At 35.1% G+C, this 24,239-nt stretch overlaps 3 protein-coding genes and 1 pseudogene across 3 annotated transcripts in view; 2 read left to right on the top strand and 2 right to left on the bottom strand.

Moving 5' to 3' along the window:
- Positions 1 to 986: 986 nt before the first annotated feature.
- On the bottom strand, positions 987 to 3,636 carry LOC119631922. The gene is made up of 7 exons (XM_038024499.1): positions 3,500 to 3,636; positions 3,278 to 3,435; positions 3,122 to 3,225; positions 2,353 to 3,058; positions 1,733 to 2,279; positions 1,474 to 1,675; positions 987 to 1,191 (listed from the first exon to the last, which is right to left on the bottom strand). The coding sequence occupies exons 2-7, from the start codon at positions 3,366 to 3,368 to the stop codon at positions 991 to 993; spliced, it is 1,851 nt and encodes a 616-aa protein (XP_037880427.1). The 5' UTR covers positions 3,369 to 3,435; positions 3,500 to 3,636; the 3' UTR covers positions 987 to 990.
- A 495-nt stretch (positions 3,637 to 4,131) lies between these two features.
- Positions 4,132 to 6,381, bottom strand: LOC119632628. Its single transcript, XM_038025620.1, has 6 exons — positions 6,294 to 6,381; positions 6,121 to 6,221; positions 5,327 to 6,035; positions 4,712 to 5,264; positions 4,427 to 4,640; positions 4,132 to 4,344 (listed from the first exon to the last, which is right to left on the bottom strand). Exons 1-6 carry the CDS (start codon positions 6,379 to 6,381, stop codon positions 4,132 to 4,134), a joined length of 1,878 nt encoding a protein of 625 aa, XP_037881548.1.
- Positions 6,382 to 15,019: 8,638 nt separating this feature from the next.
- Positions 15,020 to 15,455, top strand: LOC119632625 (annotated as a pseudogene).
- Positions 15,456 to 23,356: 7,901 nt separating this feature from the next.
- Positions 23,357 to 24,239, top strand: part of LOC119631650 (agrin) — a 13,297-nt gene continuing 12,414 nt past the window's right edge. Inside the window, exon 1 of the mRNA XM_038024046.1 lies at positions 23,357 to 23,797. Within this exon, the coding sequence (XP_037879974.1) occupies positions 23,647 to 23,797 (151 nt within the window). The 5' untranslated portion in view covers positions 23,357 to 23,646. The remainder of the gene's footprint in view (positions 23,798 to 24,239) is intronic.

Raw genomic sequence — 24,239 nt, 5'->3', positions numbered from 1 at the left:
TTCATGTATTGAGCTTACGAATAATTCGAACAAATATGTTTTTCAATTTTTTATGTAAAGTTAAAAAGAATTGCAAGCGCATACCTAATAGAAGTTCACGTTTATGGCGTGTGTGAAATTTACATTCGTATAGAGATTAAGTTTCATAGACAAGAAAGTCTTTGTTGAAACAAAGTCGTGATGAATATCCAATGTAACGAAGCTTTCCAAGCCGAAGGCTCAAACCATGCCCTAAACGAGATGCTCCGGTTCTTGTCGGCGACTCCCGTTTTCAATTATAGGTGCTCGACTTTGAGTATCGCGAATAAAACACTTTCACTTTGAAATTCATTTTGGTTGTCTTGCGTGATTTACGCACGCAAAATAAAATACTTTCTCCGTAAGATTCTATAGAAATAGATGAAAAACGCGATGGAAATGGAGACGCGAACACCTGTGACAAATATATGAACTTTTTTTTTTACTTGTTAGAAAAGTGAGGACTATTGACATGTGTGAATTTCTCCGGAAATGCTTTGTTTTCAATTCAATTCGTTGGACTCATCATTAATTATACAAAATCTGGAATTTACTACTAATTTCTTACAACTCTATTATTTTGTGTACTTGTGCGTTCACAAAATTCTTTATCAGATTTTCTTCCAAGATTTCCACTTACATCATCCTCAGCTTGCAACGCTACCAGTTGTTAGCTTGAAACCCATCCCAAGTCATACAGTAAAACCCGAGCGCATATAACCACCAAAGAATATATCAATTTTTGGTAACCTGGACGAATAATTTATTATAAAAATCATTCAGTTTGAAAGAGAGAATGCCAAGGGCCTCGGAATTATCGTAAAGTGAACTAATACACTGGTAAAAGTTTCTTTGAGCTTAACAGAATTTGTTGTTTTATTCGAATTTTTTAAAAGTGTGAAAACATGTATTTTAAATCGAAAATTTAAGTATAGTAATAACGAAGCGAAAGCTTTGATAAAATTTTGGTATTTATCCTGCAGGAGCCTCTGTTTCAGTTGGTGCTTCCGCAGACATTTCGGCAGCTTCTGGCTGCATCTCGGATACATCACCTTCAGCAGAAGCGACTGGCTGGTCTTCGGGTATCTCTGCTTCCGTAGTCATTTCGGTTGGTTCTTGAGCTTTGGGGACGAGTGATGGAGCGAAACCAATTTTAGATTTCGTCTTCGATTGCTACAAAAAAGATTCAATAGGATAATCAAAAAGAAGATATATTTGGCCGCAGTGCTTAAAATATTTCAATAATTATTCGATAAATTTATTTTATAATATTATTATTAAGTAAAAATTATTGAAATAATTGCACTTTTGTTCGTCTTTTATGAAATCAAAAAAAAAAAAAAACCCATATCCGTTTGCTTGACGCATATGCTTCGAATAGCTCCGCGTTACAAACGTAACGTCATAATTAGTAAATATTTATCTATCTTCTGAGTATTTCATATTCTATCTTACCGTTCGTCTGTTTTCTTCGATTTCTTCCTGAGTTTGTTCCGCCATTTCCTGTTCATAGGTCTTATAAGATTCTGGGAAGAATTTCTTAGCTTCGTCGCGACCTATGACAGTATTGGGACTGACATAGCTAGGACCATATGTAACCAAAGATAACATAGTATTCGATGTAGCTTTATTGACCTTAAATATCAATTTGTCCGCTCTGAAAATCAATATATGCATATTAGTAGTTCAGCTGATTTTCATAAAAAAAACTTACGGTCTATGTTCCTTCTGTGAATATTTAATATCCGAACTAGCTATGAATTTAGCTTCATCTGGATCATCGCTGGTAAAGAACCCGTACAGAGGCACATCGATTTTATTACGTTCGGCGTGAGCTATTAGATCTTTCTTTTTATATGCATCAAAAGCCATAATGATGTGTGGCGGTTCTGGTTTTGGATCGGGGGGCAAAAATGCTGTGGTGGCTGGCCGGAAGAAAACATAAATAAGGGCGGCGTGGGTACGATGATCGTTAGGCACCCAAATTGGCGGTACTTGAATTGTTATTTTGCGTGTTCTTTTTTTGGGTGCTTCTTCTACGCGTTTTTCTTCTTCCTCTTGTTCCGGCTCTTCTACTGTGTCTAAGCCCAAATCCATTGGGGGCATATCCATGGGCGGCGGTTCGGGTGGACCAGCAGCAGCAGTAGCAGCTTCTTCCTCCTCATCTTCAAATTCTTCTTCTTCAGCGGCTTCGGCTTCCTCTCTGGCTTCGCGTTGCGCTGCCGTCTCTGGCTCAGGTTCTTCTATCCATTCTTCATCATCTAATTATACCATATTTAACGGATAGTTTGCCCATAAATTATATGCGTAAAATACAATATTATTCTTACTTACCACCGACTTCAATTTCCACTTTGATATCCATCGGTGTCAATATGGGCGGAATTTCTTGCTCTTCATGGAAGTCATCTGCCGGTACATATTTTGTCGTTGTTAACTCTTGTGCATATTTATTTAAAAACACCGCGATGTTATTGCCTTCGTCTGGTATTTTCCAGAAACAACATAAACATTCCTTGCCATGTAATTGTTCAATAACATCTGGTGTCAACGGGTTCAAAGATTGGAAATTGATTATATCGAATTGTTCTTTAGTTAAAACGGCCATTTTACGATCTTTGCATTGTATTTTAAGTGCGTCGGCTGGTTCCTGCAACTTTTTGAACATATCGCGGTTTACTTGAGGACCAAACAAAGTAACACCCATATCAGGTAAAGCGTCCATTATAGTGTCTGTGACGTACATAAGATAATTGACACGCTTTTTTTCTTTGTCTGCCTTCTCTTTAGCGTCAGCTTCGGCAATAGCATCTTCTTTAATTTTCCAACGTTTCACTTCAATTGGCTGCAATTCCGTAACATCGTACATCGGTCTCGCAGTGTTGCCGAGCTGTTTAAGCTCGTTAGTAATTAACTTCATTAGCACTGGAACACTGGTACCAAAATATATGTTAACAGCTTTGCCTCCAGTCACAAACAGCCAAGTCGGTTCGCTCTTACGTAAAAAACGTCTCAACGCCGTAATACCATCTGATTTACACTAAGCGCGAGTCATTTAATACGAATTGCAATATCAAAAATTTTGCAATAAGTGAACACTTACTATAGCTAAGTGCAAATTATCACCACCCACTTCCAATTTGATTTTCTTCAAGCTGCCCAACATACCAAGACAAGGACCACACCAGTCGGAGTAAACATCCAAGACTACAAATGTCTGAGTGGAAAATTTTGCTATTGCCGTTTTCGCTTTACTTACCTAACAAACCGGGTCTTTCTAAGAATTTTTCGAAATCATCGTCATTTTGAATATCGACCTGTAATTGCTGCACTCCTCCTTTTTTGGCCATGGTCCTTTATCAACCGCTCGCTTGAAAAATTTAGGCACAGAATACCGAAACGAAGAGATCAATTTTTCTTAAATTATAAAAATTATATAACATTTTATTGACATTTTATAATATCGTTGTATTTTACGTACAAGTGCATGTACGCATCTGTTCTGTCTTATTGAAATTATCGATCAAACCTTGAACTGGTAGCGTTGTTTCCTCTAGATTTCTATTTAAAACAAACTAGTTGTTCTTGACAACAAACAACATTAAAGCCAAATGCCTCTATACGTCTATACGTCAATAAGCAAAATGACAAAAAATATTGGGCGCAAACTGAGCGTGAAAATTAATATCGGTTCCTGTTGATTTTACTTTTGCATGCTAGCTCTTAAGAACACGCTCCTTGCATTCTACGTAAGTATTTTACTTATTTTACATCACGAGAGTAAAAAATGAGAAGCGAATACAAGAAAGAAAAAGTAGAGACCAGGACGAAAATCAATACTTCTGTTACGCTTACTATAAAATGTAGAAATTTTTTTGTAACAAATTATTGTATATATATTATGTATATATATATATATATATATATATACTATATATGAATTCATCGCATCGCGGAAATTAAAATTAACGACTGTTTTTGTGCACATCATCTGTCAATTCTGTTTTACTTTTACTGTGTGTGTTAAAAACAAAACAAAATCTTAAGAGAACTACAAGCTGTAAATTTTGACATGTTATTCGAAATTTTTTTACAGTTGTGTTGCGACCATTTCTAGCCGGCAGCAGCAGCGTCATCTGTTTCGGATTGGGCTGTTGCAGGTGGTTTGGTGACGTTTGGTGACAATCTTGACGTTTGCGGACCGAGATTGCTGCTCGATGCTGATGTCTGTACTGTCGGACCAGTTTCAATACCGCCAGCAGCCTGATCAGATTCCTGCATAGCGGGGCTAGGCGAATACTTACGCTCCTCCTTTTTCGTTTTAGTCTGATGAAAAACGAAGGAGAATTTTTTTTTTTTTTTTTTTTTTTTTAGAAATCCTCACTTGTTTTATTTTATATCTTTTTACCTTAGTTTGTTGTTTAACTTTAGTTGGTTTCGTTTTTTCTTCCGGAATTTCGACTTGTTCTAAATCGGCGGGAATATAACCCTCAGGGAAGAATTTCTTAGCTTCGTCACGGCCTATAATTGGATTTGGACTAATATAGCTGGGCCCGTAAGTAACCAAGGATAACATAGTATTTGAAGTGGCTTTATTGACTTTAAATACCAGTTTATCCGTCCTAGAAATTGTAACAGAAAGTGTTAATTGCCATTATATCATCAGTTTAAGGGCGATGGTCAATCAACTTACGGTGTGTGCGGTAGCGTAGCGTATTTAGCATCCGAACTCGCTATGAATTTAGCATCTTCCGGATCATCGCTAGTAAAGAATCCGTATAATGGCACGTCCTGTTTATTACGTTCGGCATGCGCTATTAAATCTCTTTTTTTATATGTATCGAAAGCCATAATAACATGAGGTGGTTCGGGTTTTGGGTCAGGTGGTAAAAATGATATGGTGGCTGATCGGAAGTAAAGGTAGATGAGGGCAGCGTGCGTACGATGATTGTTAGGTACCCAAATTGGATTAACTCTAACAATCTTCTTACGCGTTCGCTTTTTGGGTGCGACTTCGACTTTTTCAGGTTCCTCCTCTTCTTCTTCATTCTCTTCTAAATCCAAATTCAAGCCTAAGTCAAGCCCCGGCATATCCAATGTAGACTCAGCAGCCGTAGCTTCCATTTCGTCTTCTTCAGTTTCAGCTTCTTCCTCTTCTATATCACCAGTAACAGATGGAAGTGCAATGAGGCTTTTCAATTTAGCGAAATTATCATCTTCGGGTTCATCCAATGTTTCTTCCCAATCTGTTGCAAATACGGATCATTAGTAATTTTTCTACATTCAAGATATTGTAAAATTCCCTTACCTTCCAATTGGACTTCAACCTTATAATCGGTTGTCTCTAATATGGCCGGTAACTCTTCTTCTTCATTTGTTTCTTCATTTAATACGACATGCGGCAGCATTAAATCGTGAGCAAATTTAGTTAAAATAACAGCGATATTGTTGCCTTCGTCTGGTACCTTCCAGAAGCACATTAGTAGTTTTTTATCAATCATTTGATCAATGACATCTTCAGTGGGTATATTCGTACAGAAGAGACTAAGAATTTTTGTAAAGTGCTCCTTAGTCATAGATGCCATTGTACGATCTTTGCATTGGATCTTAAGTTTATCGGCTGGCGTTTGCATTTTCTTAAACGCCTCCCGATTCACTTGAGGTCCACATATAGTTACGCCCATATCAGGCAAAGAGTCCATAATTGTATCCGTAACGTAGGTAAGATATTCTAAGCGTTTTCTTTCCTCTTCCCCATGCTCCTTAGCTTCGGCTTGCGCTCTCAGATCTTCTTTCACTTTTTTACGTTTCTCTTCTATTGGTAGGAATTCATGCAGTTCATACAATGGTCGCCGTTTATTGCCAAGTAATGTTAACTCGTGCGTGACTATTTGCATTAATGCGGGTACATTAATACCGAATAATATATTGACGGCTTTCCCCTCATTCACAAATAGCCAAGTCGGTTCACTTTTCCTTGCAAAACGATGAAAGGCAGTCACACCTTCCGCTTTGACCTTTTTTCAAAAATCATATCTCGCCATAACTCATTTATAACATTTTTTAACAAAAAAAAATAAATATATATCAATGTTCACTTACAATGGCAAAATGTAAATCATCGCTATATTGTAATTTTAATTTTCGTAAAGTTCCTACCATACCGATGCAAGGGCCACACCATTCGGTATAAATATCGAGGACTGTAAATGAATGATTGAATGAACTTCTGATGAACATAATATTTAAATAGATGTTATAATATATGCGCTCACTTAGCAATCCAGATCGATCCAAGAATTTCTCTAAATCGTCATCATTTTGAATATCGGCCTGTAATGCCGGTGCTGACTTCTTAGACATGGTTTTCAACGGTTTTCAACTGTTTTCTTTGAAAATTTTGCATTCAAATCGCCCAAAGTGGTAGAATTTTCGTAAGCTTTCCAAAAATAGTAGAGAGAATTTAAATTTTTTATTGCTTTGAAAATTGAATGAAAATTATTGAGTTGCCCCTTAGAGTTGCTAGATTATGGAAAAACTATTTGCTATTTGTTGGGCTCAGTCTTGCATTTTATGTTTAGACAAAAACTTTCATTAGCTGGAAACTGGCTTATAAAAATTACAAATTGCCTATATAGTGGGCGTGCCAGTAAATCGTCATATCCGATCGACCTATCGGTGTACCAAGTTTTACTTCAATTTTTGTTCTGCAATTACTTCACAATTGGCAGAGGTCTGCGAGTTTTGATCCATGACATGGTCTTTGTTATAAGTTGCAGATTACAATGCTTTCCTTATTATTTTGGTTAAATAGGTACAATTCGGCATAATTAAGCGCTTCACACGATCCGTATAACATTTCATTATATTTTTTGAAGCACCTTTCTATAGAAAGCAATCCTAAGAATTAAAATATGTTTTTGAAAAAGTCTCGACCTCGTTTGCAAATAACAAAATAGTAATAAGTCTCCCCTAACCCCTCTTACCGCCTTTCGTTAATAAGTTGTAAGCTAAAAATGATGTGACATGAATTTCGCCTGCGCGCCTGAGCGTTACGCACATTTTTGTTGTTGCTGTCTTAGCAACGATGCCCTCCCGTTCGTTCATCCCTTAGTGAGAAATATTTTATAATAAAGTTCTCAATAATAATTATGCTATGAACCTGTTTATATTCCGAAAGAACATATTGCATAGAACAGAAGAAATTACGAAGAAAGAAATCCGTATCGCAGTGTCTGAGTACCTGAGAGAATTATCATATTACACTAGATAAAGTGAACGACAGACAAGTGTTTGTACACCATCTTAATGGGAAAACTGTGAAGTAAACAACAGTTATCCCAAACAGACCTGTATTTTTGTGCAGGAGCTTACAAGTAAACGTCTGCATTGAATTGAAAACTGGCCAAAATGGGTGTCCAAGTCGTTACCTGTTATGTAAGAGAAGGAATGCATGGACGAGTATAATGCTAAAGAGAATGGTTTTGGGGACAATTTGCTAATTTTCAATTCGCTTTGCTTCTACTAACACCCATCAGGGTGTGTGAAAATGACACTCAAAGAGATTGCATTCCGCTCTGTTCGCACTTAAATATGGGATCGTGCATATTAATGTGCTGAAGACACAATGGACCAATACAAATTTAAACAAGGTAAGTATTTGTATTAAGACAAGTTAAAACGATCTACACTATGGTCTGATGGACAATTCAATAAAAGTATCGTCCATTGTGGAAATATCTCAAAAATCGTTGTCTGTAGTTTGAACACGAAAAGAGAAGAAGAGACATACAGGCGGGCAGGCGGATGCTTAAATTGTTTGGGAGTGTAGCTTACATCCCCACAGACTTAGCTAACGATATAAATAGTAATGGAAGCTAAGGCGTATTGTTTGCGATCGGGATGTTACAACAAACCGAGTAATGGAAGTTACTTGGCCTAGTACCGACGAAATAACCCTTTAGAAGCTAATTCTGCACAAGTTAAGTAAATTGAACTATAGAGGATATACTTTCACGGCTGTTGTGCTCCTTAAAGTTGAACGTATGTCGAATTCCAACATATGTCAAAAGAATTGGTGGTTGATGATCGCAAGAGATTTCTAGTCGTAATTGTCGGGAATTCCAATGCCTGGGCTAACGGCCTGTACAAGAAACTGTAACCTATTGGAAACGCGAGCGGCTTTACCAATGACACTAATGTGTGACGGTAAAGGACAAACGTTTGGGAAAGCGGGTTTAGGGACGGTGGACGCCTGGGTGGAGACTGAGTGAAGATTAGTCAAGCAGGGATCATCAACCCATCTTCCAGAAGGGTGAAGATAGAAACAGAAAAGAAAACGATAGTCTCAAGCTTCCCGGGCTTAAGTCTCCCACTGTTCAGGGGTATATTCAATCCACATTGGTATACGAGAAGAGTACAGCTTTCTAGAGATGCCATAATTATTGGAATGTGTGGAGCATAAATAGAAGTTGTGGTCATAAGAGGTCAGCAGCTTGTAGAATCTGATTCGGGGTACAGGTCAAGCAGTCATCTCTCGTTTGCAATTATCTGGGAGCTATGTCAGATCACAGACTTGCTTTTAAATATCATGTTTGTTGCCTTGTGCAGAAAGCGGCGGATATTAATGCCAGAATCGTTTCAAATAGGGGAAGGTCTCGGAAAATATGTTTACTGGAAACTGATAATAGCGTGCCCTCTTAGCACTTGCACGCAGCTAAGTTAGACGATTTCGGAAGATTCCGCTGCTGCTGAATTTACAATCGCTATGACAATTGGTATTGTGGCAGAAAGGATCAGACGCTGTAAAACGGGAGAGACGGCTTGTTTCATTAAGGAAATGGCAATCGAAAAGAAGGACGAAAGGCATATGCATATTCGCTTTTATTCCGAACATGGGACAGGAGAGTGGATTGAAACACTTAACTAGTATTAAAGCGATGTAAAGATGAATTTTTTTTTTATATTAAAAAATAATTTACATTTGAACCCAAAAAAAGAAAAGAAAGAGAACGCAACACAAAAAGAACGAATTCTGATGACAGTCTGTCAGTTTGTGCTGTCAACATTTACATTAACTGACTTCATACTACAGAGGTAATTTTTATTCGCTCCTTCGTTTACGAATCAGATATCTGTCGGTCAGCGTACCTCCTCGCTTCGCTACTTTCACAATACTGCACTCGTCCTACCTCATCATGACTCTTATTCTACAGCCATTACAGCCGTTGTTGCGTAAGTGTAAATATATTTTGCACTCCTAATCACTTTTATTTGTTTTTTACACATACTATCGATGGTCGGTTCTTGCTTGCAAGTAGAAAGCATACACCTACAGGGCAAACTTTAGTGAGAACACCTCCGCTTTCCGGGTCTTTTACTTATTTACAATAAACTACAGCAGCATAAGATATGATAAGAAAAATTTGAACATATATTCTGGGGAGTTTAGTCTATCTAGGGATATGTCTGCAATAAGAAGAAGAAAATGGCTGCGTACCATCAATACTGTACGATACCAAATTTTAAGTCTTTCGTCTCCTTGGCCTTATGTTTTTTTCTCAATAAAGTTGATGAGCATGAAAGATTCGGCTACAGCCGTATATAATATCTTATTAGTTTTGATTAAGTTCGATAATGGGCTCCATTCAGTTTGGGATGTTTTATTAAAACAACCACTAAGCCGGACGTATGTTCATTCAGATCATTGCCATCTTGAACAAATGCTATCGTCCGAGTAATAAGCCCTCGACTATGGCGAAGTGTAACGTTTCTATGGAAATTGTTTTTATTTGAAGCCTTGCCGCCTATTTCGGAATGAAATGATTTAAAACGTAATTGCAATTAAAGTAAACAAGTCATTAGTCATTACGATATAAGAAATTTGGCTTCAACTTCTAACTTTATGCTCCTATTCGCTTCATCTAGTCATCACGCTACAGTGTCATCTGTTTTATTGTAGTTTAGTTCATTTTTGAACTGAAAATTCATGCACTATGATGAAACATACTGTTTCCATCTCTGTCATCTTAGAATATTTGGTTTTCCAAATTCTCTGTCACCGTCTTGTTGCCGCGTATTAAATAAATTGGTGTCCAGCACAATAACCCTTTAAGGTGAGAAATGCGAATTTTGAATTTCCCTTCGCAAACTTTCTAATATCTACTTGATATCTTGATAACATCTAATGTCTTGTAGGCTTGTGGATAACCGAGTGTAGGGCCAAATGTAACGAGCGTCCTTCTCCTATTGTTTTAGTTACTTTGTCATTTTTTAATTGAAAATGTGATATGTAAGTTTTGGTCGAATGAATAAAAGTGCCACCCTATCTTTAGGAATCTTGATCTGTAAATTTGGGCCTCAATAAAATAATCGGAAAGAATTTCACTTGCAAACCTGCCACCAAATTTCATTGCTTCACACAACGTTATTTCATTTTTGCCTAGAAATTTTGCACACTTTCGTGCACGTTGAACGGAAGCATGTGAATTGAATGAAATTATATTTGTTGTGCTATGCACTAAGGTAAACTTGTTTATAAAATTGTTTAAATTCAAGCGCATATGCTAGACGTTGTTGTTGAAAAAATTATCAGCGACACGCGAGCTCCCATAACATCTGTAACGCTCGCAATATCTTTTAATGTTTCGCCCACCATTTGACCGATTTTACGGTCGGGTTTACTATGTTTGATTTGATTTTGATTTGCGGCCAAGGAGTGAAGACACAGATAGGAACGGATAGCTATGAGTGAATCAAATGTTGTTTTAATATTATTAACGAGTGCTGCTACCCTTGTGCTTTTCATAGTTATTACGCTTCACAATATGCGATTGATATAGTTCAGTAACGGTTAGAGGCTCGCTGGGTAATGAGCGGCATATTTTACAAGCCGTGGTATTCAATTGATTGATTGTTAACCACGTAGCCATATCTCGGTTCGCCGTTGAGTAGTGTGAGGGCCTTTGCGGCCCATTCTCTGGGGATGGGGTAGCTCAGCGGCCCAGGAAACACAAGAAATTTGTATTACAAGTCGTTTATAGTGTTCCTTATTTTTATTATTTATTTTAATATTGATTATCCGCGGTCGCGACCGACTTCTTAAACATCACTCACTAAACTCCCTACATGATTAACTCAATTATTCCACCCTACCCTATTCTTAATTTATTCTTATTCTACTCTTAATCTACTCCTATTCTATTCTCTCTCTTATGCTCTACCTCATTGTCTAACCTATTCTGTAGCTTACTCTCTAACTTCTAGTCCCTAACTTATTCTCTATCTTAAACTAACACTCTCCCCCCACCAGAGATGGAAAAACTGTGAGGCCAAAACGAAGGATGACCTTGGCTCCTCACAGTACCTTCAAATAGTAAATAATAATATCACCAACACACTAACATAAATATTTCATTCTTGAAAGTACCTATGACACCTCATCCTGTTTTAAAGTTTATTTTTGATATTTCTTCCATCTTCTCCTTTTCTCGCCTCCCCCTCATCTTGTCTGCTCGCAAGAAATTGCCTCGTCTTTATTTTTCATCTTTCTCTTCGTTCTTCGATTCATTTTTAATTTTTTTTTTTTTTTTTTTATCGGAAAACTATTAAGGTTTTTCGGTTCCAAAAAGATATGCATATGCATATATATGTAATTTAAATAAATTATTCAAAAAGAAGACAAAAAGTGAAAAAATTCTTTTATTCTTATGTTCTTCAATTAACTAAACTTCCAGGCCATTGTATTAAAAACTTTTTTCAAATAAAATGTTACTAGTTTTCATGCTAGAGCTCTTTCGTGCATCTGCTTCGCCACGTTGATGTGTTTCCCTATGTTCTTTATAATAGTTTTGAATAAAAGTGTCTGTAGCATAAGAAGAAGCGAACACTGCAACCTTTACTAACGCCAAACGAAATCATCATAAATGAATTTGTAGCCTCAGAGAGCGACAGAGAGAGAGAGAGAGAGAGAGACAAAGAGAAACGCGTCAATGGCTCCTATACACATTTTGTGACTGTTAATTATGTTATGCGATGATGTGGGTATAACAACTTGCAGTTTAAGCGAAGCTCTGCTCCGCTGCTGTTGGTTGATAATTTGCTTATGCCTCTGTTGTTGTGCCCGATTGTCTTGTTGATGCTTTTCGAAATGATTGGTTAGCAGAGATCACTCGCGTTTTGCGAGTGACGTGAGGCGCGTGTCAAATTTTTGAACTCATTGCTTTGGTGCTGCCTAGCATGTGTAGCCGCCGCGTGACACGTTTCGAACAGTTCAGCCCACAATTTGAATGGAATCGATCTAGCACCAGCTGCATGCTTGCGCAGGCGCTGCTCGCGAACAAAGACTTATTAGCTGATTATAAATGTATATGTTGAGAGACATATTGTCAATGTCAGAATTAGATGAAGCCCTGGCAATGGTGTGGACTACTGGAGCTGTTGGCACAACATTAATGCTGTGATTTAATTCTATACCTCGACGCAAAACTCGTTTCATTAGCAAAATTAATATGATACAGAGCAAGTATTGTCCATTACCGTATCATATGCTGCGTCAATGCATCGAAAATCGGGAACATTTTGACGCTGGCAAGTTTTGTACTCTCAGAGCATACGTTTACAGATCTTAGAAATAGTATTAGTTTAGGCAACTTGAGTAGTGGCCGGATGCCAACGTTTACAGCAGCTCCCTTTTTTAACTTGTGCAACATAGTAGGCGGTGTCACTGCAGGAATTGTAAGAAATCGCGATCGATGTGTCGCGGATTCGCGGCCATGCCGTATTGTACAAACGGTTTATCGAATCAAATCAATTTCTTGTGCAATTATTGAAAGCGCGTTCGATGAAACTGTAATGAGTTACTAATTAAATATTATTTAGAAAACTGTTTGCGGTGAACAGAACATCTTGCTATAAAGTTTAAGCATTGAATTTAAACACAAAAAAAATCTAAATTTTTCGCTTTCTATATAAAGCAAGGGAAATATATATGAGCAAATATTAGGTAAAAATAGGCGGCATTAGAGTTGCGCTACGCATATCGAGTCATACTCGAAAGATGACACTTCGTTGATAATTAACATTTGTTAATTCAGTCAACGGTAACTTCGTTTTGAAAGTAAAGCCAAATTTTGAAAAGCTCGCTAAACATTACAATATCACTTGATATCGAGCGATAATGCTTCGCAGGTTTGAGAAAAGAAGATAGTTTATCAAGATCGATAAGCCGCTGAATGGTTGCTCATTTCTGTTTGGGAAACGTTGATATCAAAGACGCGGTTACACTCTGGTGGTCTGCCAAACGTTGATAAAATCGATAAAATTCTTCAAAAAGTTATAGAAGATCGGTGTACATTATCACATCGCTACGAAATTGAACATTAAGCCAAAATACTTTGGAATCATTTGAAAACTTGATAGAAAAAGGGACTTGATACTTGATTAACACGCGAACGAACATGTAAAATATTTCATGCAGCTAGCTTTTATTTGTGTATCGCTGCTGAGAAGAATCGAAATTAAGCCGCAAGGCAAGAAAGGTGTCATCTCATCATCACAACAATGCAAGATTGTGTACGCGTATGTAGTGGACCGTTAGAAATAAATAAAGTTTAGCTAGAAAATGTTGATGCTGTCAATGTATAGTCCGGACCTTGTACCCTTTTGAATTCCATTTATTGTGCTCCCTGCTAAACTCTCTTAAACGTGAAGTTGAAATTGTTTTTTTCCCACAAAATGCTTTCATGAAAGAAATATCAAAAAGTTATCGATCAAAATGACATATATTTGGATTACTAAACTGCATTCAAATTATAGCAAAAATTGCGTTTGAATTTTGAGGACCAACGCAACGAATTTCATGTCCAACCTAAATAATAACCTCTGCTATAAATATATATGTATATATTCTCTAACATTATTTGATTTTTATCATTTTGCCCGCCTTTCGGTAAATCCCAATTTCATCCTCTATTTTTACATTCAAAGAAATCTGAACGTCAAGGTCGAGAGCCAACTCTGATCAGTTTTATGTGCTGGTCAATACAGAGTTGTGCGAAGTTGTGGTACAGAAGAATGATTATAAATTCTATACGACATACAGGACATGCTATCGATTTATCGCTTCATATTGCAATCATTATATTATACAGCATCTAGTTTAGGGTATTGGGCCATTCGCTCCAAGTTGAATGTAATATTTTTTCGGTCGCTATTTTCTTTCTTCACCATTACGTTGCACATCGCTAATAATGCTATTCTATAAAATTGCCTATGTATAATATTATAATAAGAAAAAGAAAATACAAAACTTTGGACTTTTTAAAAGTCTCTGCGGAATGAAAGGTTGAACTTTCCATTCATTTATTTCATATTATGTTTTCATACTTTTTCATTCACTAAATAAAACATGAATAAGAACATAACATTGCTTATACGAATATATATGTATGTATTTTGTAATTTCCTCGCATTGATAAGGTGAAAGTGCTTAGAATCCAAATGATTCCACACGTGACAGTTTCATCAATATCGAGAACTAAGTAATTCTTTTGGAGCTCATATCCCCAAACTTTGTGCTGTTCATTCTCTTTTTGTTTTTCGTTTGTAATATACATAAGCACGCAGGGTAATTCCCTGAAAACAGATCTACTATTGCTCGTAGGCATGAGATTTTGAGTTGGACGTTCGGATCATGTTTTCACACCAAAATAAGCAGTAGCTACGCGCAACCATTTAAATGGTTTTGATCTGCTCAGATGTATGTCTACATGAAGACAAGAAAACTGTTACTTTTAACCTCTAAAAGATGTAGAGGCAGGTAAAAATGTCGTGTAGAATCGAATCTGATCAACGACCTGAAGCGTTCGCATTTTCCCAACTATTTTCCAACTCTCATGCACAGGTATGAAGTGATAATTATCAAACATTCGCCCTAAGGCGATTATAAACTTTCTGATGGCTTCTTGTACTCTTTTCTTTGGTAAAATAAAAATCACCCAACATGGGTTGTATGCACGCTCCTGCTAAGATTATATCGCAATCAGCTTTATCTTATAGAAGAACTGCTTCAGATTGATTGAAATTAAATGCCGAAGATGTTAATGAGCAAATTAAAAAATTAGGCAAAACGGGTTTAACACCATCCAAAATAGGTATCATACTTCGTGATTCACATGGTGTGGCTCAAGTGCGATTCGTTAATGGCAATAAGATATTACGCATTATGAAATCTGTTGGACTTAAACCTGGCATACCCGAAGATGTATATCATATGATTAAAAAGGCCGTTGCTATACGCAAGCATTTAGAACGTAATCGCAAGGATAAGGATGGTAAATTCCGTTTGATTTTGGTTGAGTCTCGTATCCAAAACGCAAAGCGTAGTTCCTCCGAACTGGAAATACGGATCGAGCACAACCTCTGCGTTGGTCGAGTAAGGAACATTCCTTCATACTTAAATTTTCTTACTATTTTATAAAATGTAATCCCAATTGTGATTCATTCATAAATACTTGCTTTCACCTTCGCGCTTATCGTAGGCTGAAATTTATTGCCAATGATATAAGCAATAATTTCTGCAAGATTCGAGAGATGTTGACTGTAAATCTTCAAACTTCAAATTTGCTTAATAAAGAGCTTGTCCTCTTTTTGCAGCTTAAGGGACTGCATAACGTTCTCAAACATCTTCCTAGGTAAAGAGTTAATCCTAACTAATACTAGCCCGATATGGATAATAATTTAGTTTCTTAAGCACAAAACAAACGCTACATTCTTCAGCCAAAACGAAAACTCTTTCTTTTCAAAATTAAATTCCTGCACTTCATGTAGAACATTACTGTGACCTATTTATTTATGTCAGGCGCGAAAATAAGGGCACTTAAAAACGAATGTGTACTGAAAAATTCTTTTCTTGCAATACATTTTTTACTAATATTTATCATTTGTCTGCAATCCGAAAATTATGAAAATCCCGTTCCATATCCAAGTATCTTTTCGTATCTTTCGCATTCTTTTTTTGCTCGAAGATTTTAGGCTAGAAAGTGTCACGTTTACCGCATATCCTGAAGCAAGAAAATTGTACGTTTTAGATATTCGTTGTTTGCGCAAAAACCATTTGAACCGATTTCAGTCCCACATCTATACGAACTATACCGATGTATTTTTATTTAGAAACGCTATGAACTAAAGAAAAGAACAAATTTTTAAAGATAACTGTTAGCCGATTCAAGAGATTAGATATTGTCAGATAAAAGAGAAGAAGGTATTGAACTGTAACATCTCAGCACATATATATATATATACGCTTCGCGAAAAATTCGTTATATCAAGAATAAAATTTTTTCTAAATAATTGAACAAAAAAAAAAAAAAAGAGCAAAAAAAATCCAAAATATATGTAAAAACATACAATGGCTCGCTTCCTTAATTAACTTCATAATCATGTTTCACGACATCCGATATGAGCAAGTAATGCGGAGAAAGCAGTTAACATATTATGGTAAAACCAATCGTAAACCTACTAAATAGTCGTTATAAAAATAGGTCACTTTAATAGTCTGTTGTCATAATATGCAAATTTATATATATATATATATATATCTGCGCATATATAAATGCATTATATATTCATATATGTATAAACTTTTATATATACCGTATATATATATATATATATATATTTACTTGGGTTACCTAAACATGAACATATGATTTATTACTTTGTTATAAAACTGACAAGAATGGTAAGTGGATTTGAAAACGCGACTATAAGGATTGTAATGAATTTCAAAGCCATAGGGCAATGGAAGAAAAAAAAGAGAATAAAGAATGTTATGTCCACATAATATTGTATTTTATGTTATGAATGAATGAATGAATGAATGAATGAATGAATGAATGAAAGGAAAAAGTTGAGGAGAACATGTAGAATAAAGTGCTTGAACAACCTATAAAATCAGACTATTACGGTTTCTCACATTATTATTGTTATTGGCGTTGTCTGCATGAGCAGTTAAGTTAGCAAGCCAAAGACCAATAGAATCCGACGCATACATGTAAACGAACATCATGCCAGACGGATAATCAACGGAACATACGCGGTCCTGGCGAAAGGTGCACGAGGTTACTAAGTTTTATTTTATTTTTTCTCTTTTCCTTTTTTTTTTTTTTTATTACACATATTATGCGTGTGTGTGTTTGTGTGTATGCGAATGTTTATGAGTACGCAAGTATATTTATTTATCTTTATTTGTATGTTAAAGGAAAATTGGTGAGTTTATAAAAACCAACAACATTTTGTTGGCAATCTGCACGCGTTAATATGTTTGTAATATCCCATATGTCACAATAAATGAGGGTCAGAAAAATCATATCCTAAACAATGCCTGCGGGAATTACTTTTAATAAACTTCTATGCATATGCACTGGTCCAGTATGCGCATATGTATAGTTCTTTCATATAATGCAAATCGATTAAAAAATGGCTGAGGAAGTTATGTATGCCACAGAACGAATCTTTAATGTCCACCATCATCGGAAAATAACGCATAAAACCCGTAATATGAGAGCACATCGAAGGGCGGTCGATCAGAATTGTTCTTACAATGGCCGTAGAAAATGTTCATATTTCCGATCAATAGCACCTATGGACTATAAGCTAAGGATTTTTGTCTGGGTGTGACGTGTAGGCAGGCGCCGTTTTCAGTAACGTGAATATTTCATTTAACTTAAGTAAGTATATAAAAATGATATTTCAAATCTTTATCGCAATTCTTTCGATCGTATGCATTCCAACAATAGGCGATAGCCCGCTAGTTAGACAAATAGATGAACAAACCCGACCGAACAATGAAGAATACAAAAAAAAAAAAATATTTTACTCAAAGTATGACCCATCTGAAGTTATACGTTTTCAAACGTCAAGTCAAAAAAGTTGTTGCTCTTTTGAGGCCAGAATGTAAGCGCTGCCTAGCAAGCACCTCTGCCCCTGCTATAAACAAGCAACAATCGGAAAGGCCCGAGTTTGATTAGCAACACGCGGGAGCTAGTACTTTTCAATTGAATTCTTTTAATGTATTGCCGATCCGGTTTTGCTGTGTAGAGGGACCGCCAAATGTCATGTAAAAAAAGGGCCTTATGTTGCCTCTCTTTGATATTTCTTACTTTTTTGAACAGGGAATGGTTGAAATCGATTATTTTTTTGTTAGTAACCGTTCCACCAGACTTTTCAACAGCTAATAGCAGACCAAGCAGTGCTGATCTCATCAAACACAAAATAACGCGTTCCCGCCGAAACGATTCAGTCTCGCAGTCGGGGTGGTTGGTATATTTGGATCTACGCTTGGAGCTCTCAAAATACATCCATTTTTCATCTCCAATGCAAGACAGATTTACTTTCTTTTTTTTTTGTTTGTTCGGACAAAGAAAAAACGTTGTCGCCAATTGACAAAAATATGTTTCAACAATGTTTACTATTTTTAACTGTTCTTACTCACTCATCATTTTCATGCATTGTTAGCGATCATAAATTCTTCTTCGATATTTATTAGTACGATGATTATTATCTGACGGCTTTCTATTGTCTGTTTCACGTCTATGTGTCAAACGATGTTTATACCGCGTTGCTCCAAATCAAACTGAGACTACTCGTACACCGTCAACCTTCGATCTACATAGGGATCTACATAGCAAGCAAACTGTCTCCGTTCCATAGAACGCAGAAAGTGCTTTGGTTTTTCTTTTCCGAGAGTTAAGCTCATCAGGTTTATAAAGGAAAGTTCGATATTGTGCAACACAATTAAGTTGAGCATTCAGTCTATTTGGTGCTCAGCATTGAGAAAATTGTATCGTTTTTTTATCGATTGCGTTCTTCATGGATTTTCGCAACGCTTACGCTACTTCTAGTAACATCAGTTTATTTAATATGTTCTTAACTCAACATTGTATTAAGCGACATTGTATTAAGCGGTAATGGATGAACATATCGATTAAATGTCCGTGATAGCGACTAATCAAGAATCACTAATACAGGATCAAGGATCACTGTTACAAGGAGAACAAGGGACTGAAAAAGTTAATCAGCCCTCATAACATGATGCCAAGAAGGAAGGGATGGTTAGCGAGAGGTCGAGAGCAGGCGAGATAGAGTAAAACAAAAACCTATAACCATCATATGTATCAGATATTAAATTGGGTTCCGGCTATGCTTGCCAATCCAAACTTGATGGTACTGTTGACTGTATTTTATCGATAGTTTGCCTTTTTCGTTTTTCCATTTCACATATATGTAATAGCTTAACCCGAATAAGGCAAATGAACAGATTAAATCTGCTCACCAGCCGAATGAGGTGTAAATGAAAATCGTCTTCTAACTTTGCAATCAAATATAAATACATTTCTGTAAGATAGTAAAGCAATAAAGCGCTCTCGGCTTTCCTAGTCATTTCAATGCTATCAATGCTTTTTATATGTCTAATTTTATGTCGGCATATAACAGACAAGCAAAATTATAATAATTGCATGCAATATGCAAATATGTGTGTTAATTAAAGTGCACTACATCACACACATAATATAAATGCAAGTGTACCTTCTTACAGCTTTAACTCAGGCAGTTATGAATCGCGAATGAACTAACTGTTCATTCCGGTCTTAGACAATATAAATCGGATATTAAGCTGACTTTGCGGAGGAAAATCTCCTTAAAAATCAGTGTTAATTTGAAACTTCTGAGTTGAGCTTAGCTAAAATTGCGTGCCCTTTTCTTATTTACTTAGATAAAACGAGAAAATATGTAGCATATATATAGGAATGTATTTGTGCAGTCATACTTTGTTGTCGTGTTTTTTTTTAATCCATTTATAGTAAATCGCAAGCGAATATTTATCGTTTATCATGATCAATATATATATATAATACGAAGTTTTTGGACAATTTCCCTGACAATATATACAATCATATAGAACGTAATTGCATTTCATTGCTTGCAACGGGTTAGAAGAGAATCAAAGAGTAGAGGCATTATATGCTTTTCATATAAGACGAAAAAATTAAAGTAACAGAGTAAGTAAATTACATTCGACATTGACCGAACTTTTTACACTCGCCGCATTATTTATCTTATCATAAATTATTTTACGAAAAACAAAACAAAAAATGAAATTTCAATAGTTGATATAATTGGACGGACATGAAAAATTTTTACCAACTTTATATGCATTATGTGGATTTGGACAGACGGACGGATACACTAATCAAGAATATACACATACACATAATAATATATGTTCTCTGAAACTTTCTCTGGCGGATAATGCAAACCTTTTGAATGAAAATGAATATATCCGTAACATCTAGTTGGGTTAGGTATACTGTAAACAAATATTATTATTATTATTATTATTATTATTGTTATTATTAATATAAATATAAATTTAGCCAGAGAATTAATTCTAAGACTAAAGTCTTAAAGCACTAGAGCATCTAAGGCTTTATTAAAAACTCTACCGCACTTGAGATTTGAAGTCACGACCATTGAGTTACTAGTCGAGACTCTTGCCTACTCGGCCACTCAGGCAAATGTGTAAATAAATAAAATGACAAATTCCATACATTTATGATTATCGGCAGTTTTGGCCAGATATGATACCATTAGTTATTAACAATTTTTTCAATGATTTCATCGATTATCAATCGATTACCGTTATTGTTGTATTTGATCTGATCATTGATCTGTTTATCGTATTCAAATTTTCCATTAATAAATACCCTTTAAGGTAAAAGTTTTCAATATCTTGTATCAACTGTTTTTGGCAAAACGAACGAACTAAAAAGAAAACATTGTCTATTATATCAAGTATTCATTGATGTTTACAAGGCTATAACCACAAATGGTTAAAAATTGGTGTTGTTTCTTATTTTCTACGACTATTTTAAATGGAAATTTTCATATTTTATGCATTTCAAAAGAAAACAGCGCACAAAAGTTAATGAAAAATTTTACTACTCCTGCCAACTTTGTCACTATAATCCATAATGAAAGCTTTCATATAATTTCAGGCATTAAAACAACGTTGATTTGTTTGAATCCCAGCCAAACGTAAGAGATTTATGCTTGGTTTGGCGTTTATTTTTTTTTTTTTTTTTTTTATTTTTGTTTTTGGGTTTTGTGGCGAAAACTAACCAAAAAATTTTTAAATAACTTTTTTAAAAAAAAAAAAAAAAAAAAAAAAAAAAACAAGTTAGATGATGTTGAAGCATATTTGTATGTATGCGTTTATGTATTTGTAACACTCGTGTCTAAAAAAATTATCATTCATTGTTACTGTTGTTGTTCTGTGTTATTATTATTATTATTATTATTGTTGTTGTTGTTGTTACTGTTGCTGTTGCTGTTTGTTGTTATTATTATCGTTGTCGTTGTCGTCGTAGTTGTTGTTGTTTATGCTGTTTTTGTTGTTTTACTTATTGTTTATTGTATGGTTTGGTATGGTTTCGGTTTTGGCTCCGCATAAGCGAACAACTTCAACTGCTCAGATAGTTCACCGCAGCCTTTCACTGGCATATAAAACTACAAGTCTCTGGGCGGCAAACACTCATTCAGCATTCGCGCTTCAAACCAAACTTTTCGATCGGTTTTATACATCTCTAACGGATATTGTTTAGCGTAGCTTCGTTACGTGTGTACGTGTGTTTGTGCCAAAGTCGGTTAAAGTATTCTTAAAGTTAAATAGATCAGATCGTGAGGAGGAAATAAAGAAAACTTTGAAATCGCAAATTCTTTAAAGACAAAAAAAAAAAAAAAAAAAAAGGAAAACGAAAACCAATAAACAAAAAAAAAAAAGAAAAGAAACAAAGAAACTAATACATTAAGTTAGAATATAACAATAACAATAAGCTTTACTTATATCTATATATATATATATATATATATATATATATATACGTATATACGTATGTAAATAAAAAGAAGATTCACATACACACAGTACAACATCCGTTTGTTTAGATACATTTACGCACACATTTATATCTATTTTAATATATACATACATATACATATACCCTAGAGAGACAAACATAGATACATATATATACATGTGTGTGTTTGTGTGTGTGTGTGTGTGTGTGCAGAATGCCTGAAGCAAGTTAAATGAAAAAATGTGTAGCAAGTCAAAAGCGCATAGCATTTTACATAGAAAACAAATTAAACTTCAATAGTCAGTCAGTCATACATTCACTAATTGAATGATCGAAATAAAACAAAAACAAAAAAAAAAAAAGGGAAAGAGAAATGGAAAGAAGAGATATTTATTTCTTCTTCCTCGCTTTATATTATTTGCTCTTTTCATAAATCTATTTTCATCTGCGTAACGGTTTTCCTAAATTCGGATGCAAAATTAATTATTTTAATGTTGTCAGTTTTATGTTTATGTTTACATAGGTAGTACTCATAGATGTATGTGTAATCCCCCTAACAGTCTTTAAGAAGCATCTACGCCACATCTCTAATCTATAAACACTGAGGAAGTGCGAATGCCTTCCATTATTTGTGTGTTTGTTGTTAATTCATACTCAGCCCCAGGCATACATAGAAACAATTTAAACTAGTGTGTTATTTTGATGCTCGTGCATACGTGCTACATTTCATATTTCAATACATACATATATATATATATATGTATTTGTAAAGTCATATATAGATGCATGCATGCATGCATTCACATCCACAAACTATTGAAAGCAGACAAGTCTGGAAAATTTGCATTGATGCGTGCGTTTGTTTATGTGCAAAATTGCAAAAAATTTAAAAGACCGTTAATTTAAGTGTCTTAAGTGTCATTGAGCAACAACTCACAAAAGCTGACAAACAACAACAATTATAACAATAACAATTATAATAATAATAATAATAATAATAATAATAAAAATTAGAAGGAAGAAACAAAAGAACAACGCCATACACACACAGTTGAATAGATTTTGCACAAATATACATATATATATTCATATATATATATATATAAATATATATATGTAGATGGATGCTTAAGCGACTGAGTGTGCAGGTTACTACTATTACAGATGTCTGTCTCTGGTTGACTGGTCATAATAATTTTTGCGATTTTAATTACTTCCATGCAATGGTTTGATGCTTGATTCACTCCATTCTAAGCCAACTCAACTCATTGACATAGTATACGACGACTTGTTGTGACGAGTGACGAGTACAACAAGTACAAAATAATTTGAACTTCGTCATTATCATCATCATCATCATCATCATCATCATCATCATCATCATTGTCATCATTATCATTATTATAACATACTTCTCAGAGCATTTGTTGTTATTGTTGCGTTTTTGTGTTTTTTTTTTTTGTTTTTCGTTTAAACGTCAAACGTTTTGCTGGCATTTGTGAACTGAGAACAAACAACAATAGTAACGACCATACTGCCTATATCAAGAATAATAACAACAATAGCAACAACGACTTTTACTAGAGCGTTATCGCAACGAAAGACGACAGTAAACATAAGAATAGCAAAAAAAATTGCATTTTCTTTTATTGTTCTCTTGATTTGTTAACGAGCGAAAGCGGCGAACGACAGGCAAGCGGACCAAGTGAAAATGTTACCAGCAACTGTAATTAAATGCTTCACTTTAACCAAAAGAATTTCGTCTTGGACGAAAGCGCAATTGAGGCAAACCCACCAACCGCCATCCTTAGTAATGGTACTTTGCCTTATGTTGGCCCTCGGCCAAAACACCGATTCAGCAGGTAAGCTATTACATACCTCTTGAAAAGTGATTACCTCCGGTATTTTTCTCTTATTATATATATAAGTATATTTATATATATATATATATATATATATATATATATATGTATTTGTATGCATACATATACATGAGAGTGTCCACACAGAATCTCTGATCGCACTTAAATTTTAATTTCTTCAAAAGAAGGCAAAAAATTTTGCAAAAAAACTTTAAAACAAATGAATTTTTCCTTATTCAAAAAGGAGAAGGAAGAAAAAAAAAAAAAAAAAAAAAAAACATGATCGCATATATGAATATAAAAACTTATACAATAGCAACAATAATAATAATAAAAAAAAGTGATGAAGTGCTGGAGATAAGTTCGAACACCATTTTTCTTAGTTAAATGAATCGAACGAGAAAATGGTTTAATTTGTTTTTTTTTTTTTTTTATTATTATT

Source organism: Glossina fuscipes, unplaced genomic scaffold (assembly GCF_014805625.2).
Source record: "Glossina fuscipes isolate IAEA_lab_2018 unplaced genomic scaffold, Yale_Gfus_2 1, whole genome shotgun sequence".
Classification (NCBI taxonomy): domain Eukaryota; kingdom Metazoa; phylum Arthropoda; class Insecta; order Diptera; family Glossinidae; genus Glossina; species Glossina fuscipes.
The sequence above is the reverse complement of the archived record's forward strand: the minus strand, read 5'-3'. Positions and strand labels throughout refer to the sequence as shown.

Coding starts and splice junctions, on each gene's coding strand:
- LOC119631922 (XM_038024499.1), bottom strand. CDS start 3,368: ATGGCCAAAAAAGGAGGAGTGCAGCAATTACAGGTCGATATTCAAAAT. Junction 3,059..3,121: donor ATAATTTGCACTTAGCTATA/GTAAGTGTTCAC, acceptor ACTCGCGCTTAG/TGTAAATCAGATGGTATTAC. Junction 2,280..2,352: donor AGTGGAAATTGAAGTCGGTG/GTAAGTAAGAAT, acceptor TGGTATAATTAG/ATGATGAAGAATGGATAGAA.
- LOC119632628 (XM_038025620.1), bottom strand. CDS start 6,381: ATGTCTAAGAAGTCAGCACCGGCATTACAGGCCGATATTCAAAATGAT. Junction 5,265..5,326: donor GGTTGAAGTCCAATTGGAAG/GTAAGGGAATTT, acceptor TATTTGCAACAG/ATTGGGAAGAAACATTGGAT. Junction 4,345..4,426: donor AAGTTAAACAACAAACTAAG/GTAAAAAGATAT, acceptor GTTTTTCATCAG/ACTAAAACGAAAAAGGAGGA.